Below are 15,619 nucleotides of genomic sequence, written 5' to 3'. Positions count from 1 at the left end.
GCTCCATTTACAATGTGGAAGATTTATTTACTTCTTTAAATCCTCTGCTGCTGTCATGTTTTTCTGGATTCCAAAAGGAATGAACTGTCTACTAGAGGAACAAGAGGCATGTGATAGACTTAACACAGACTTAGCATTCTTGGTCCTGCTTTGAACAGGGGGTTGGACTACATGACCTCCTGAGGTCCCTTCCAACCCTGATATTCTATGATTCTATGATATTCCATGATTCTGTATATTTTGATTTTCTCTTGCATTTGCATATAGACTAATAGAATCATAGAAACATAGGTCTGTAAGAGACTTCAAAAGCTCATATATTCCAGCCCCCTATGCTGAGGCAAGACCATCCCTGACTGGTGTTTGTCTAACCTATTCTTAAAAACCTCAAATGACAGGAATTCCACAACCTCCCTTGGAAGTCTATTCCATTGCTTAACTAACTATCCTTATAGCTTGAAAGTTTGTACTAATAACTAACCTAAATCTCCCTCGATGCAGATTAAGTCCATTATTTCATGTCCTATCTTCAGTGGACATGGAAAACAAATGATCACAGTCTTCTTTATAACCTTAATATATTTTAAGACTATCAGGTCTTCTTTTCTCAAGGCTAAACATGCCAGGTTTTTTTTTAACCTTTCCTTCTATGCCAGGGGTGGCCAAACTTACTGACCCTCTGAGCTGCATATGACAATCTTTAGATGTTCAAGAGATGGGGCATGCTTGCCAGGGCTCGGGGCTCCAGCCCCGAGACCCCCCTCTCCACCGGTCAGAAGTTAGAGGCGATGCGTGGTTTTTTTGCCAGGGTTTGCTGGCCCCGTTACATGGTGCCACCAGGCCCCCTTCCTGCACGGCCTCTGCTGGAGATGGCAAGCTGGGAGCTGTGGCCGTAGGGAGAGGCAATGGCAAACAGCTGGGAGCTGCAGGGGGAGCCACTGCTTTTGTTGCTGCCCCTCCCCATGGAGCTAAAGCAGCAGCTCCTCCCTGAAGCTCCCAGCTGTTTGCTGTTGCCTCTCCACATGGAGAGAACACCTGGCAGCTACAGGGAGGGGACGCTGAGGGTATGAGGGAGGGTGTGGCTGGGGAGGCATGACTGAAGCTATGAGGGAGGGTTGCGAACCTTTAAATTGTGCCTTCCCCACTCAGCAGGCACCAGTTGTCTCTGGCAGAAGCCCCTAGCCCTGAGTTCCTCCTCCCCCGCTCTGGTAGGTGGAGAATGGAGGAGCGTGGTGGGGTAGGGAGGGGCGCAGGCTCCCACAAGCTATACTTGAACTGTCAAAGAGCCGCATGTGGCTTGCGAGCCATGGTTTGGCCACCCCTGTTCTATGCTCCCTATACCAATATTCTAGTCATTGGATTTATTCCACCAAGTCTCTGTGACGCCACTTAAGTCACAATTTAGCTTGTGGACTAGTACTTCCACATCTTCTGGTTTATTCCTGCATAGGTCTTGGTTTGATAGATTTGAGAAGTTTAATGATGTCAGACGTATGAATCGTTCATTGCACATCTTTTACTGAGTGATACCTTTGAGACGTACTCCCACTTTGAATGTGGCTGTTTGCCCCACTCTGACATGAGATAAGCCCGGGCTATCCAGCGTATGTTTAAACATGAATGGCCATCATGACCCAGAGGATGACCAGGGTATCAGACCGGGATTTAGGAGGTATGACTTTTATTCCTAGCTCTGTGTGACCCTGGGCTGCACTTCTCTGTGCTTCTGTTCCCCCTCCCATGCGTTGTCTGTCTTTTCTACTTAGATTATAAACCCTTTGGGGACAGGTTCTAGCTATTTGTATAGCACCTACACAATATGGCCCCCATTTCAGTTAGGGCCTCTGGATTTGTTGTTATCCAAATAAGAATAATAAATCTGCTAAAACATCAGTTTTATTCTCAGGTGAGAAGTTTAGGTATTTATATTTATATTCTTGGGGAAAAGGTGGTGTGGGTGTTGGTTTTTGGTTTTGTCTTATTTTTTTGCATTTGCAAGAATAAGACCAGATCCAGCTTCACTGAAGTCAATAGAAATATTTCTGAAGTCATTTATGATGGACCCCCAAATAATTCATTTCTTAAAAAAAATTACCTTTAAAGCTATTTTTCCTACTCATCCAGTCGATAAAGAACAAATGTAGAAAATGAGGGAGAAAGAAGAGCCTCAGTCAGAACTCAAGGATTGGGCTCACAGCTACATTGGGTCATGTCACACCATCATTTGTACGTGCAGCAGTCCCCAATGAAATCACAGAGAAGGCCTGCCTAAAATAGAAGGCATGATATAGCCCAGTATTAAAGTATCCTTTCTCTCCTCTCTTAAAAAACTGGTCAAACTGAAATATCAGTGATTCAGCTTAACAATGCTTCCTAGCTAAAATCCCAGAATTAAATATTCACTGTTACAGTTAGCTCCAAGAGGAAACACTGTCAAGAAATAAGATTTATTTTAATTAAAAAATGAGTATAATTCACTTTTGCACTTTGAGGGAGGTGAAGCTATTTTAGTTCCTTGCTAATCACGTATTGTTACCTCAAAATGGTGAGGACAGTTTCTTTCTTTCTTCTTTTCTTTAGTTTTTTGTTTGTTTTGGTTTTGGTTTTACAACTAACAATCTTGCCTTTACTCATATTTTCACTGGAAATTCATAAATTCTCATTTAAAAAAATTCACTTGATTTCTGGCTTCCTCTTCTACTGAAGCCTCCGGTGAAAAGTGTAGAGTACTGGGCATGTGGTGATGATGATCTGCCCCTTAGAAGGGAAGCTGATCTATATTGGACAAGTGGAGGCGTCCATATTACCTTCAGAGTCAGCCAAGTCAGAGCACATTACAATAGCGCAATCTAGAAGTGATTAAAACGTGCTGTGGTTATGTTCACATCTGAGAGGGAAGTCTCCTGGACAGCACCATTTTGAAAATTGGAGAACAGACCTCCCCACTGCCCCCAGTTGAGGGAGACACTGCAGCTCCTACTAGTCCTTAAAACTGCTTCTTCCTGACCAGTACCACTTCAGTGTTTTTCCTAGTTGAGGATGAATCATCAGGTCTCATCCAGTTGCTCATTTCTCTGATATTCTGAGACCTCAAGGGGACAGCATTGTCTGTGCTTGATGGGGAGGAGACAAAACTGAGTGTCCTCTGCAAATTTGATGACAGTGCAGCCCAAGGCATTTCACAATCTTTCCCCGGCATCCTGAGGTACACGTTAAACAGCTCAAACTAGAGACCAGACAGATTCCTCAGGTGAAGGATAACGGTTAGGAGGAACTGCTGCACAGAGTGAAGCCACCTTAATATGGCACCAATATATTTCCTGGCAGCAAGGATAGAAAAGCAAATGTATAATAATTGGCTTATATAGATTTCACTGATCGTGTGAAACAGACAAGCAGATCTGTTATTCCAGGAGGTTATGGTTGATTTGGATTTAGCCCTTCATTTTTTTTTTAAAGCTTTCTTCTCAGTAGAAGATGAACAGTAAAACTTGGCTTAAGGAAGATTTTCAACACTGGAAGCTTTGAGGTCAACCATGAAGAGTTTCAGGAACAGAAAGAGGTGTTGGAGCATGGTCCACTTGGCAGAATGCACAGCAACACTCTCCCTAATGACATTGCACAGGATGTATTCAAAGATTGCTATGTCCTGATCAATAGCATGTTCAGCCATGTAGTACAGTAGGTAGAATTCACCGCAAAGGAATTACTGCAGCGCATGTATTTTATTTTTTTTAAACTTTACTGCAATGGGGCAAGAATATCATGGGTTTTTCACTGTGTAGTTCAAATGGATACAAACCTACCTTATGCACCTTCCCTAGTATGATCTTCAATTGCCATTCACTGTCAAGAAAACCCCACATGATCACATGAAGACAAAGAAGTGGGTATGACTGAGTCAGAATCCTAGATTAATTTTCCTGAAACCATTTTCTGCAGAAGAGAAGCTGTATGGGAGACTGGTAAGGTGATCCAAACATGAAGCAGATGCTCCAGCTGCTTTTTAATGTTGTCTGCTGGCCGAGTGTATGGGAGGGAAATGTGAAACAAGGAGCACAGCCATTCTTTCATATGATGTGTTGCTGCCAGTCCCTGTGTCAGTGGTGGCAACATTAGTAGCGATAGCAGGTATGTAAATACATATATATGTACACACACACACACATGCACACAAATCTATCTGTCTAGCCTCCCCTCCATTCTACTCAGGCAGAAAGCTAACCCACCATGCTGTTACAGAAAGCTAGGCAATTGCTTGGCTGGTTGTCTGCATATCACCGATAAAACAAACAACATATATAAAAATAGTTTCTGCCTTACGGATTTTTTTGTGTATGGAGTTTTGTGGCACTTCTTTCTGTCATATTTTGCAGCTGAGTTTCCTGCATCTCTGACGGATGCTGCAGAAGTAACAATGTCTTCTTTGATTTCCCACCTGGTTTGTTGCATGTGTGGGAATTTATCCACAGATAAGAACATAAGCATGGCCGTATTGGGTCAGACCAAAGGTCCATCCAGCCCAGTATCCTGTCTGCCGACAATGGCCAATACCAGGTGCCCCAGAGGGAGTGAACCTAACAGGTAATGTTCAAGTGATCTCTCTCCTGCCATCCATCTCCACCCTCTGACAAACAGAGGCTAGAGACACCATTTCTTACCCATCCTGGCTAATATCCATTAGTGGACTTAACCTCGATGAATTTATATAGTTCTCTTTTAATAACTCTCCTCACTTCTTCTACTCTGCTGTGTAAAAGCGAAATATTTTGGCAGAAATTTTCAAGATGTCATTCTGAAAGTAGTGCCTCACAATTCCTACTGGAGAGCTACAAAAATATTTGCTTTGGCTCAAACACTGCTGTACAGAAATGCTCAGCTGCTCTCACTGCCTGCTTCCAGTGGTGATTCCAGGGTGGGCAGGTTGGTCAGACTCAGTTCAAAAATGCATTTTTTCCCCAAGAAAAGGGTAAGCTATTGATCAGATGACTGAGGTGTGCTATGACATCTTCTGGGGAGAAGTCTGGCAATGTGGGGGCCATGTAAAAGGATTGTTTGTGGATGGAAGCACTTGATGGGGTGAATGCTGTGAGAGGTCACAGGAGAGGTCTGGAGGTATTAGAAAAAAGATGAGGTAACGCCACAAGGAGGGCAAGATGATAGCGGCTGACCTAGTAGAGTTCAGAGACAGGAGAAAAGGGCTTTCTCTCAAAAGGAGGCAGTCATGTTCCAATCCATCCTGATGGAGGCCATCTACAAGATATGGGGGAAAGGATACCAGCCTCCTGTCCAGTGCTCTTCAGGGGAGTGTCGAGTTTGTGCATGCCTTACTTTGTGTTATACTGCTGACAATTTATTAAATATATAATCCCTTGTGAAATGTACCATGCAATATACTTATGAAATGTACGGTCCCTGCTCCACATTGCTCCTGTGAACACTATTGCAGTGCCTATCAGAGGTGCAATTGCCCATGCATTCACATTTTTTTCAGTTCTCCAGGATAAAGACTACACATTCCAATCTGTCAATCTTCTCTTCCATCTCCATGGGTAGGCAGAATCTAACACCTTGTAATGTGAAGTTAAAATTCTCCCTCCAAGTCCCCATATATCACCGAGCTGTGTTTCCATGTGTTAAATCTGTGATAATTTCGGGGTGAGGGAGGTCTATATTCTCAGAAACATCCAGCCAGAGTTAGCCACCCCAGTCACGCCCTCCAGAGGCAACTACCACGTACCCTTGTATTGGACCCAGTCATTGTAGGGGAAGAAGGTGACAATGATACTGGGTTCATGGATAGAACATCTAGGCCCACAGTCTACCCACAAGCATTCTACTGAAATGTCAATTACCAGTCCCTCTGGGCCTGACCATAATGACTGAAAGCAAAAATCAAACAGGATAAAAACCACTCATGGAATTTATTCTCCATGAACTAGCTGCACAGACTGCCAGGAATATGAAAAATGTGTGTGATAGATTGACATAAATATGTCAATAATTCATACCGAAGAGTAGAATAAAGTTAAGAGGGAATTGTAAGAAAATATGAGCCCTCCAGCTATGATAATTAGCATGCAAAAGCATGGTCATAGGCTAGAACATATGGCCCATGATGTTAGGACTGCTTATTTAAAAATAAGGTGTGAAGGTGAGGCTGAAGGACAACTGTTGTGTGCATATGCTTTCCAAAGAGCATTATAAACTGTAAAGTGAGTATAGGAACAAAAAGACCCCAATCTATTTCTCTAAAGAATATAAGTCTGGTAAATGTATGCCAAGGCAAGCAGTGTGGGCTAGTGGAGAGTGCAATAGTCTGGAACTCAGGAAACATGGATTCTATTCCTGGCTCTGCCATTAGCCTGCTGGGTGACCTTGCACAAGTCATTTCAACTCTGTGTGCCCCAGTTTTCCCATCTGTAAAATGGCAATAATGATACTGACCTACTTTGTAAAGTGCTTTGAGATTTACTGATGAAAAGTGCTATATAAGAGCTAGGTGTTATTATTTCATGCAAGACTGTTATATCCTTCCTGAAGGGTCCATATGTGGTAATATCTTTGTGGAAGATGCCATAGCAAGGCAGTTTAAAGTAAAGTGAGAGGATGAGGGGGCAAAGGATGGTATGAGATGCCTGAGTCTAAGAAATGCTGCCCTGTCAAACCATCAGGGACAAAGGGGCAAGCTGGTAAAAGTATGCATTCTCCAGAACAGTACAAGATTTCTTCCAAGTTTAATGGCATGACTTGGACCTATCTACATAAGTTGGTGCAGAGTTTAAGGTTAGATACATTATGCAGATTGTTTTTTTTTTATTTTGATCCAATTCTCTTTCAATTCTTAATAAATCTCATTTTGGTACAAACCAAGGGGTCTTAAAACTTTGGGGGATTTGAAACAGATGATCCTGAATAGGTGCAACAACTTTCAACCTCTAAGAAGAGATGTGAAGCAAGGCTGTCTGGTGTCGCCCCTGATCAGTGTTCTCAGTCCACCTGCTACAAACTAACGAGCTCTCTACCATAATGTTTTGATCCTCCAAATGCACAAGAATGCCTAATTAAACACAGATGAACACTGAGTTTAAGGAGTATATGATGACAATGTTTTATAAGGAGCAAGTCTGCTGGTAAGAAAATATTAGTGCAATTTTGGCAAACCTGGGTTTAATATAGAGAATGCTGGGTGGGATTTTGAAGACCAATCAACATTGGCCTAATTCTGTTCCCACTGAAATCAATGAAAATGTTTCTACTGATGGCAATGTGAATTTTGACATTGATTTCGAGTTAGACCAGGACGGAGTGCTTTTTGAAAATGCAACCCACAATGTATTCTTTTTATATTGTATATTGGTTAACTTTGAGAAGAAGAAATTAACTGCAAAGACCGCATGTATTCTTACTACACTTCAAAATAATACTGTACTACACAACTTCAGATATTTTCCTTTTTAGTACTGGCTCATACCAGAAAACATTCAGAGGAACCCAGTCACGAGGTGAGATGTCATTTTGTTCAAATGAATGTGTACACAAACTCTAAGTTAGTTATAAGCCTTCCTTTACAGTATACTGTCCTCCTGAAAAGAAAATAATACTGTGTTTGCTATTTCATAGATTCATAGATTCCGAGACCACAGAGGACCCATTCTGATCATCTAGTCTGATCTCCTGCAGGCCACAGAACTTTCCCAAAATTATTCCAGTTTGCACGAGAACCGATCTTTTAGAAAAGCAGCCAATCTTGATTTAAAATTTGCCAGTGATGGAAAATCCAACACAACCCTTGTTCCAATGATTAATTACCCTCACAACTAAAAATGTATGCCTTATTTCCAGTCTAAACACCACTTCAAAACACTTCATCAGAGAACAAACATCAAAATAAAAGGTAAGGCACTGTACTGACTTCTTCCTGTTCCAAAGGTTCGGTCAACAGAGAGTGTTGGGAATGGCACAGGCCGGAGGGTGAACTGCGGGTGTGGATATCCACATGTTGGCGATGGCAGAATTCCTGGGTACTGGGCACTTTCTAGTGTTGGCACTGGGATGGCACTGACAACAGCTGAAAAGAGAGAGAAGGAGAAAGAGAAGTAAAGATCTCTTAACATTCTGTGGAATTAAAGATCTCTTAACATTTGTAGAAAGTTAAAAATAAATGGATGGATCTCGCAGAAAATTACAAATGGCCACATTTCCAAAGCAGGTGCCTAAATTGCAGCCACAAAATATGTATTTTGTACAGTGCCTGATACAGTGGGGTCCTGATCCATGACTAGGGCTCCTAAATGCTATGGTAATATAAATAATAGATAAATAAACAAACAAACAATGTGTGTATGCTCTTTATAGACAAACCAACACACATACATACACCACATTTGTATACAGAAATAGGCATGTTTCATGTGACTGGGATATTTTCACATACAAAAAGCCACTTTTATGTATGAAACTATGTATGCACACATAAATGCCTGTTTCAAGGGTGCAGATTAGGCAGACAAGTTTGAATATTTTCCTGTTAAGTGACAAATATTTGAAAGGAAAATGGATGAATCAAGGCTTCAAGAGCCAGGATATAATCTTAGTGACTCTACTAAAGTTATTCCTGATTTACACCAGTGTAACTGAGATTGGCCTTACTTCCTCAGGGCTTGGCTACACTTATATTTTATAGCGCTCTAACTTGCTGGCTCAGGGGTGTGAAAAATCACCCCGCTGAGCGCAGCAAGTCAGACCGCTTTAAAGTGCTAGTGTAAACAGGCTCCGAGTGCTGGGAGCTGTGCTCCCAGTGGTCGGAGCTAATCCCGTCCTGAAGGTGGATTACCAGGAGCGCTGGGAGAGCTCTCTCCCGGCGCTCGCGCGCAACCACACTCGCACTTCAAAGCGCTGCCGTGGGAGCGTTCCCACAGCAGCGTTTTGAAGTTTCCACTGTAGCCATGGCCTCAGTGTGTACATTTAACTCTAACTGTTCTAATGGGAATTACAACCAAGAAAGAGAGGAAAGAGAAACAATGCGTTATGCAAATTAATCACCTGAACATTTAAGGCTTCTCCAAAGCATATGAACCATTTTGGTTTGGAAACTGGCTCAAAATCTAATGAAATCAGGATTTCTTGTGAGTGAGTTCCAGTATGTTCTGGTTTTGAACAATCCAGGAATAAACAACCAATAACAAAAACAATGGGCCAAATTCTGAATTCCTTTACCGGTTTTTATGCACTTCTTACTCAGGGAAACTCCCACTGACTTTAACAAAAGTTTTGCCTGAGTAAACACTGAGTAGTAACTTCAGGATTTGCCCCAATGATGATTTTTTTGGCTTATGTAGCACTTTTAACATGTGAATTGCAAACAATATAATAAATATTAAAGTAGACATTATTATTACTTCTAGCCCTTATTAAATCCACCACACAGAGTTGTAAACTGGGCAATTTGCCCAAGGTCACACAAAGAGTCAATAATTGTGCCAAAGCTTATTCCTTATTACTTCTTTAAGCACTAAACGACACAGTCTTTGTTGGGCATTTCTGTACTTCCAGAGGAAAACGGGAGGTGTAGAACCGCATAAAACTTTTATTAAGAAATGATAATCATAATATTTTGAACGTTCAAAATGTCTAGGTTCAATTTACCCATCCTTAAAATAGAAATCTTACTATTCAAAGATTTAATTTTATCTGTGGAAATCATTTTATTCACACTTTTGAAAGGTTAAATAATAGTCTTCCTGTTTGCATCATTGTTAATGCACTGCAAAAACAATCATTCTGTACTGAGTCATAAAAAACCCAACACATTTATTGAAGGCCATCCCTTCATTCTTCTCCAAGATATAAGTAATAAGAATAAAAAAAATATCAGAGTATTCACTGTAATATTATATTTATGTAGAGAAGCTAAGGGAAAAGATAGCTTCAAGCATTTTCAATAAGTCTCTGCAATATGACAAGAAATTTGTTCTGACATAGCCTAACAAGAGTTGAATTTGTATTTGATATGGATGCTTTAGGAGTTTGAAAGCAGAAATTCCCTTACCAGATTTTGGAGCTCCCTGATCACTGCCCTTCTGCATCAAAAATTTTCAATATGTCCTATAAACATGTAATCTAAGTATGGCTTATTGAATTTACAAAGTAGAGATTCCAAAGCTGTGCTCAGTAGCCCAAAGTCCACAGATGTTGCCAAACACAATATCAACATGATTGTTTCCACAACTTGGGAAAACATACTTAAAAAAAAATCCGTGATAATAAACCCCCAAAAGTGATTCATTCTATGAGCATATTTCTTCCTCACACAGATGTATTATAAAAAATAAATATACTGGAATTCTGTAGGTATATCACAAGAACATAAAACTAAGCAGTCAAAATTTTTCTACCTCCTTTTTAAAAATCTGCCCTTGTATAATGATACACTCTTATCAAGTTATTTGTTATCTCAGCACCTACCCTATTATAACATTTTGACTAAGCCAATCAGAAAATGGAAAATCTGCTGTGTTGATGCTAAGAAGGAGCACAGGTCTTTCACCAGTAGATAACACTCTGAATTCAACTGTCCTGTTTTCCAAGATTTTACTCCATAATTTGTCACCATTTTGATACAACAAATTGTGATATAGCCTCCTGCACAAACAGACTTGGGATCGAAATCCAGATCTTTGATTTTAAATGCCTGGGGAGAAGGAAGGTGTTTAGGACTATGTATCATCAGCTAGATTTCAGCCTCTTTTCTGGTTTTCAGCTCAGCTCTCAGCTCTTTGATCTGAGTATTTGACATCAATTGTGTTAGTTATGAATTGGAAACAATGCTCTGAATTGTTTTTCAATTTTGTCCTTGTGTGCGTCCAGGTCTTCGTTATTAATGAGATCAAGCCAGATTTCCACTGAGACTGTGACTTTAGCGTCATTGGACTGTAATCTGCCAAGACCCTATGAAACCCCTTTCAATTGCTTTATCAAGTTTAGTGCCTTCCTGTGAAGGAATTTAGAGACTTAAGAGTATCACAATGGCTACATTTCAATAACGATGATGGCCTCAAACTGTCTCACTTGTAGCATCATGAAACTCACCAAGGTTTTTCCCTTTTACGTCAATACAAAAAGTTTCATTCAATAGCTCATTTGATCCTGAAGAACCCAAATAAACTGATTTTCTGTGCTTTTTAAGATCAGCTTAAATCACATCTATTTTGTCATTTAACAGTGCCAATGTGTTTATTTTACTTCAGAATAATTACCTCTTTTGATTTCTTCAGTCCTTTCTATAGCTTATTTCCTATCACTTTTAATGTTTGGCACATTGAGTCAGATAAATTAAAAAAAATACAATAAAGCCCCTCAAAAACATACCGCTTTTATTTTATGGAGAAAGAAACAGGTTTTTTTACAACCCAGCCTAAAAAGTTCACAAATTAGACCTAAATGTGAGATCAATTTCTCCCCCGCTCCCATGTATCATTATATAATCTCTCTATTAGACATATACTAGTGGGAATAGGATACAGATAGAAAACAGGACCACCCTTCTAAAACTATTTATGATTTGATCCTAAAAAACCCAACAGCACATTTATCCATATACACTGACCTATAAAGCGGACTGATTTTACTTATACTGGTATTGTCCCATTGCAATTATAATGAGTTTGATTCTGATCTTGCCTACAACACGTCTACATCCATGTAATTCCACTGCCCTTATTCATATCTCCCTTGTATCAGGTAAATCAGGAGTAATGCTACTGCAGCTAGTGCAGTTATCGCAGCGTCAGTCTAGTGTGAGAAAGAGGATTATCAGGCCCATCAACATCAGTGATGTGACTTCTGATTTTCTCTGAAGTAAATGAGATCAGAATCCAACCCACTGAATCTTTTCCTGTGCACTCTCCAATATTTTTTACGTTTACAACTCCCCTTAGGGAAAGTATGTCAGGCCGGAATGTCAAAGTGTGTATGTGACCGCGTTATCTACAAGTGGATACAGCCTAAAAAGAAGAAAGTTCCCAAGAATGATTTTTGCCTCCGTATATTTAAGTACTTCCTTATCTTAAAGTACAAGTTGTTCCATTGACATCAGTGGGACTGCTCATGTGCTTAAAGTTAAGCACCCGTGTAATGGATTGCTGGATCAGGGTGTTATAGATTACTGGTAATGTAACATATACCAAATAATGTCTAGATTTAATATGTGTTGAGCAGTTCTTTGAAACCAAGGGATTCTTTCCAGAGATAAACATCTCCATCCTGTAATCCATGTTGAGAATCACACTGCACAGTAATGCATAAAGAATGAGGAGAACTTGTGGCACCTTAGAGACTAACAAATTGATTTGGGTATAAGCTTTCGATGGGCTAAAACCCACTTCATCAGATGCATGGAGTGGAAAATACAGTAGGAAGTCTGTTATTGAGTGTCCAGGTCAGTGCTTTCGTTGTGTGATGTGTAGTTGCTTGTGAGTATTTGCTTCAGGTTGGGGAGCTGTCTGTAAGCGAGGACTGGCCTGTCTCCCAAGGTCTGTGAGACTGATGGATCATCCTTCAGGATAGGTCTACAACCTATACCGAGGGACGATCCCTTACTCTCACGGACCTTGGTCAGTCCTCGCTTACAGACAGCTCCCCAACCTGAAGCAAATACTTACCAGCAAGTACACACCACACAACAAAAACACTAACCCAGGAGCCTATCCTTGCAACAAACCCCGCTGCCAACTCTGTCCACATATCTACTCAAGGGACACCATCATAGGACCTAACCACATCAGCCACACCATCAGAGGCTCGTTCACCTGCACATCTACCAATGTGATATATACCATCATGTGCCAGCAATGCCCCTCTGTCATGTACATTGGCCAAACCGGACAGTCTCTATGCAAAGGAATAAATGGACACAAATCAGATGTCAAGAATTATAACATCCAAAAACCAGTCGGAGAACACTTCAACCTCCCCGGACTCTCAATAACAGACTTAAAAGTGGCAATTCTTTAAAAACAAAAACATCAAAAACAGACTCCAATGAGAAACTGCAGAACTGGAATTAATTTGCAAACTGGACACCATCAAATTAGGCCTGAATAAAGACTGGGAGTGGATGGGTCACTACAAAAACTAAAAACTAATTTTCCCATGCTGATACTTCCCTCTACTGTTACTCATACCTTCTTGTCAACTGTTTGAAATGGGTCACCCTGATTACCACTACAAAAGTGATTTTTCCTCCTGTTGTTAATAGCCGACTTTAATTGAATTGTCTCGTTAGAATTGGTAAGGCAACTCCCATCTTTTCATGTACTATGTATATCTTCCTACTGTATTTTCCACTCCATGCATCTGATGAAGTGGGTTTTAGCTCACGAAAGCTTATGCCCAAATAGATTTGTTAGTATCTAAGGTACCACAAGTACTTCTTGTTGTTTTTGCTGATACAGACTAACACGGCTACAACTCTGAAATCTGTCGTAATGCATAAAGAGTACATTTGTTGGCTAAATTTTATAATTAAGAACAGCAATGATCATAATAAATATAACTCTTTGTAACATGTGTCCCCAAGTACTGTACACATAGGAAATGTACACAAAGGAACTGTGTGGTCTAGTGGTTAGAGCAATGGACTGGGAAGTTAGGACTTCTTGATTCTATTCCCACCTACCGAATCATTGTGAAGCCTTGGGAAACCATGGTTTACTCCTTTGTAAAATGTGGCTAGTGCTATTTACTGTAGTTGTGTTATGAGGCTTAATTAATTAATATTTGTAAGATGCTTTGCGATCCTCAAATGGAAGAAACTGTAGATGCATTATTGTTCTCACATACAATTGTAAGAGGGAGTAAGAGATGCGCTACTCACGAGGGTTGTTTGGTTGTGAATCCATCGGAATCATGAGCTTGGCACGAGTGGCTCTGCGGGCAGCAAGCGAGCGCTCTAATGTGGACATGCTACTTCCCACATCCTCCGTGTCAGGACCTAGTGAAAAGCAACACAGTGGCTATGTTAATAACGGCTAAACACCAAACTGTTTCCCTCTTTACCATATGTCTTGCAGTAAAGTGGATGGATATTTTTTCAGACATCTATCATTAAAACCGATCACTTAAATGGCATCATCTCCTAATTGTTCTGCACAGACTACTTTGGACACCATTCCTGAATAAAATGGTTGTTTCTCATTTTTTTACAACTGTCTTTAAATGTAAATTTCTCCCTTTACAATCACATCCTGGTTTAACTCCCCTTTCTCCCTGCCGCTGAAACAAAAATTGCTTCATAAAAATGACACTAACCCTGTGCCTCAACATTTCTTGTTACCCACTTCCTTTAAAGTTCAAACAAAGTATCATGGCCAGATTTGGGTGCATAAAGTAGGACGTCTAAATCCATAATCTAGCACCTAAATAACGGGCCTTATCTGCAGAGATGCTTTATATGCACCCACGAAGTCCCAGCAAATTCAAATGATTGGCTCAGCAGCTACAAAAATCAGGCATTATATTTAGGTACAAAATATAGATGTAGGTATCTTCAGGTAGCCAAATTGAAAGTTTTAGTCCAATTATACTCATACAGAGATGTTTGGTGTAACCAAAGAAGCTAGGGTAACTATCTCTGGTCACGGAGGTACCTTGTTTTCCGTGGTTTGGTACAGTAATTCCCAATGAAATAGAAGATACGTTTTCTGGTTCCCAAATTGTATCATATCTCATATGTATATTATATTAATGTCACATAAGTAGTTAAACTACCATGGGGAAAATGAGTTTATTATCGCCATAATAACATAAACTGAATTTATTTGTTATCTTTGAGTAGTTCACCTCCATTGTACCTACTCATCTCCACAGGGCTATTACTTTCTAAACCTCTGAGCAGCTCATAAACTTTTTTTTTAAATAAGAGTCTCCACAAAACTATTTCCTTCAAATTATCTTGATTTAATTTTCAGGACTAAAATCTCAGTAACTGTTTTAAGGTCCAAAATCTAGTGATTAAATAGGGCGAGGACAATATGTTTTATTCAGTTGATATTTTAGGATTCCTAGTACTATAAAAGTATTTGTATGTGGCCTAGTTATTTGCATGTATTTGTATCTAGCCCTTATAGCGAGGCAACTGGTGTGCTGTGACCACTGCTTATCTTGGGTTTGATCCAAAGATCATTGAAGACAGTGGAAAGACTCCAGTTGATCATAATGGGCTTTGGATTAGGGTCCATGATCATCTTACTTATGAACAGATTATAAAGTCTTTGGGGCAGGGATCATTGTTTTGTTGTATGATTGTGAAGTGCCTAGAGCAATGAAGCTGGGGCCTCTCGGTGCTAATCCAAGACAAATTAAAAAAAGAAAAAAGACAAACCACTATGTAAGAGTTCAAACCCTAAAATCCTGACAGCAACCTCTGATTTTTAGATCATTTTAGAGGTTTGAAATCCAATTAGGTCTGCCATTTCTTTCACACTAACGCCTGTACCTCTTACGGTAGGTAAGGAATAGAGAGACACAAACCATAGTAGCAGCTGAAGAAATCTAAGCATTTACCATCATATATATCACCAAAGAATCTGAAATACTTAAAACCCTATGTGATTTTCCA

At 40.1% G+C, this 15,619-nt stretch overlaps 1 protein-coding gene across 2 annotated transcripts in view; it reads right to left on the bottom strand.

Moving 5' to 3' along the window:
• The window catches only part of DCC (DCC netrin 1 receptor), a 928,337-nt gene that overhangs the window by 38,655 nt on the left and 874,063 nt on the right, over positions 1-15,619 (bottom strand). For both annotated transcript variants that reach the window (XM_037902678.2, XM_043547198.1), the window contains exons 25-26: positions 13,877-13,993; positions 7,916-8,071 (exon numbers count right to left, since the gene is read on the bottom strand). In XM_037902678.2, the coding sequence (XP_037758606.1) occupies positions 7,916-8,071; positions 13,877-13,993 (273 nt within the window). The remainder of the gene's footprint in view (positions 1-7,915; positions 8,072-13,876; positions 13,994-15,619) is intronic.

The sequence above is a fragment of the Chelonia mydas genome, chromosome 5 (genome assembly GCF_015237465.2).
Source record: "Chelonia mydas isolate rCheMyd1 chromosome 5, rCheMyd1.pri.v2, whole genome shotgun sequence".
NCBI classification, from domain to species: Eukaryota; Metazoa; Chordata; order Testudines; family Cheloniidae; genus Chelonia; species Chelonia mydas.
This window is presented reverse-complemented; position numbering and strand designations above follow the sequence as displayed.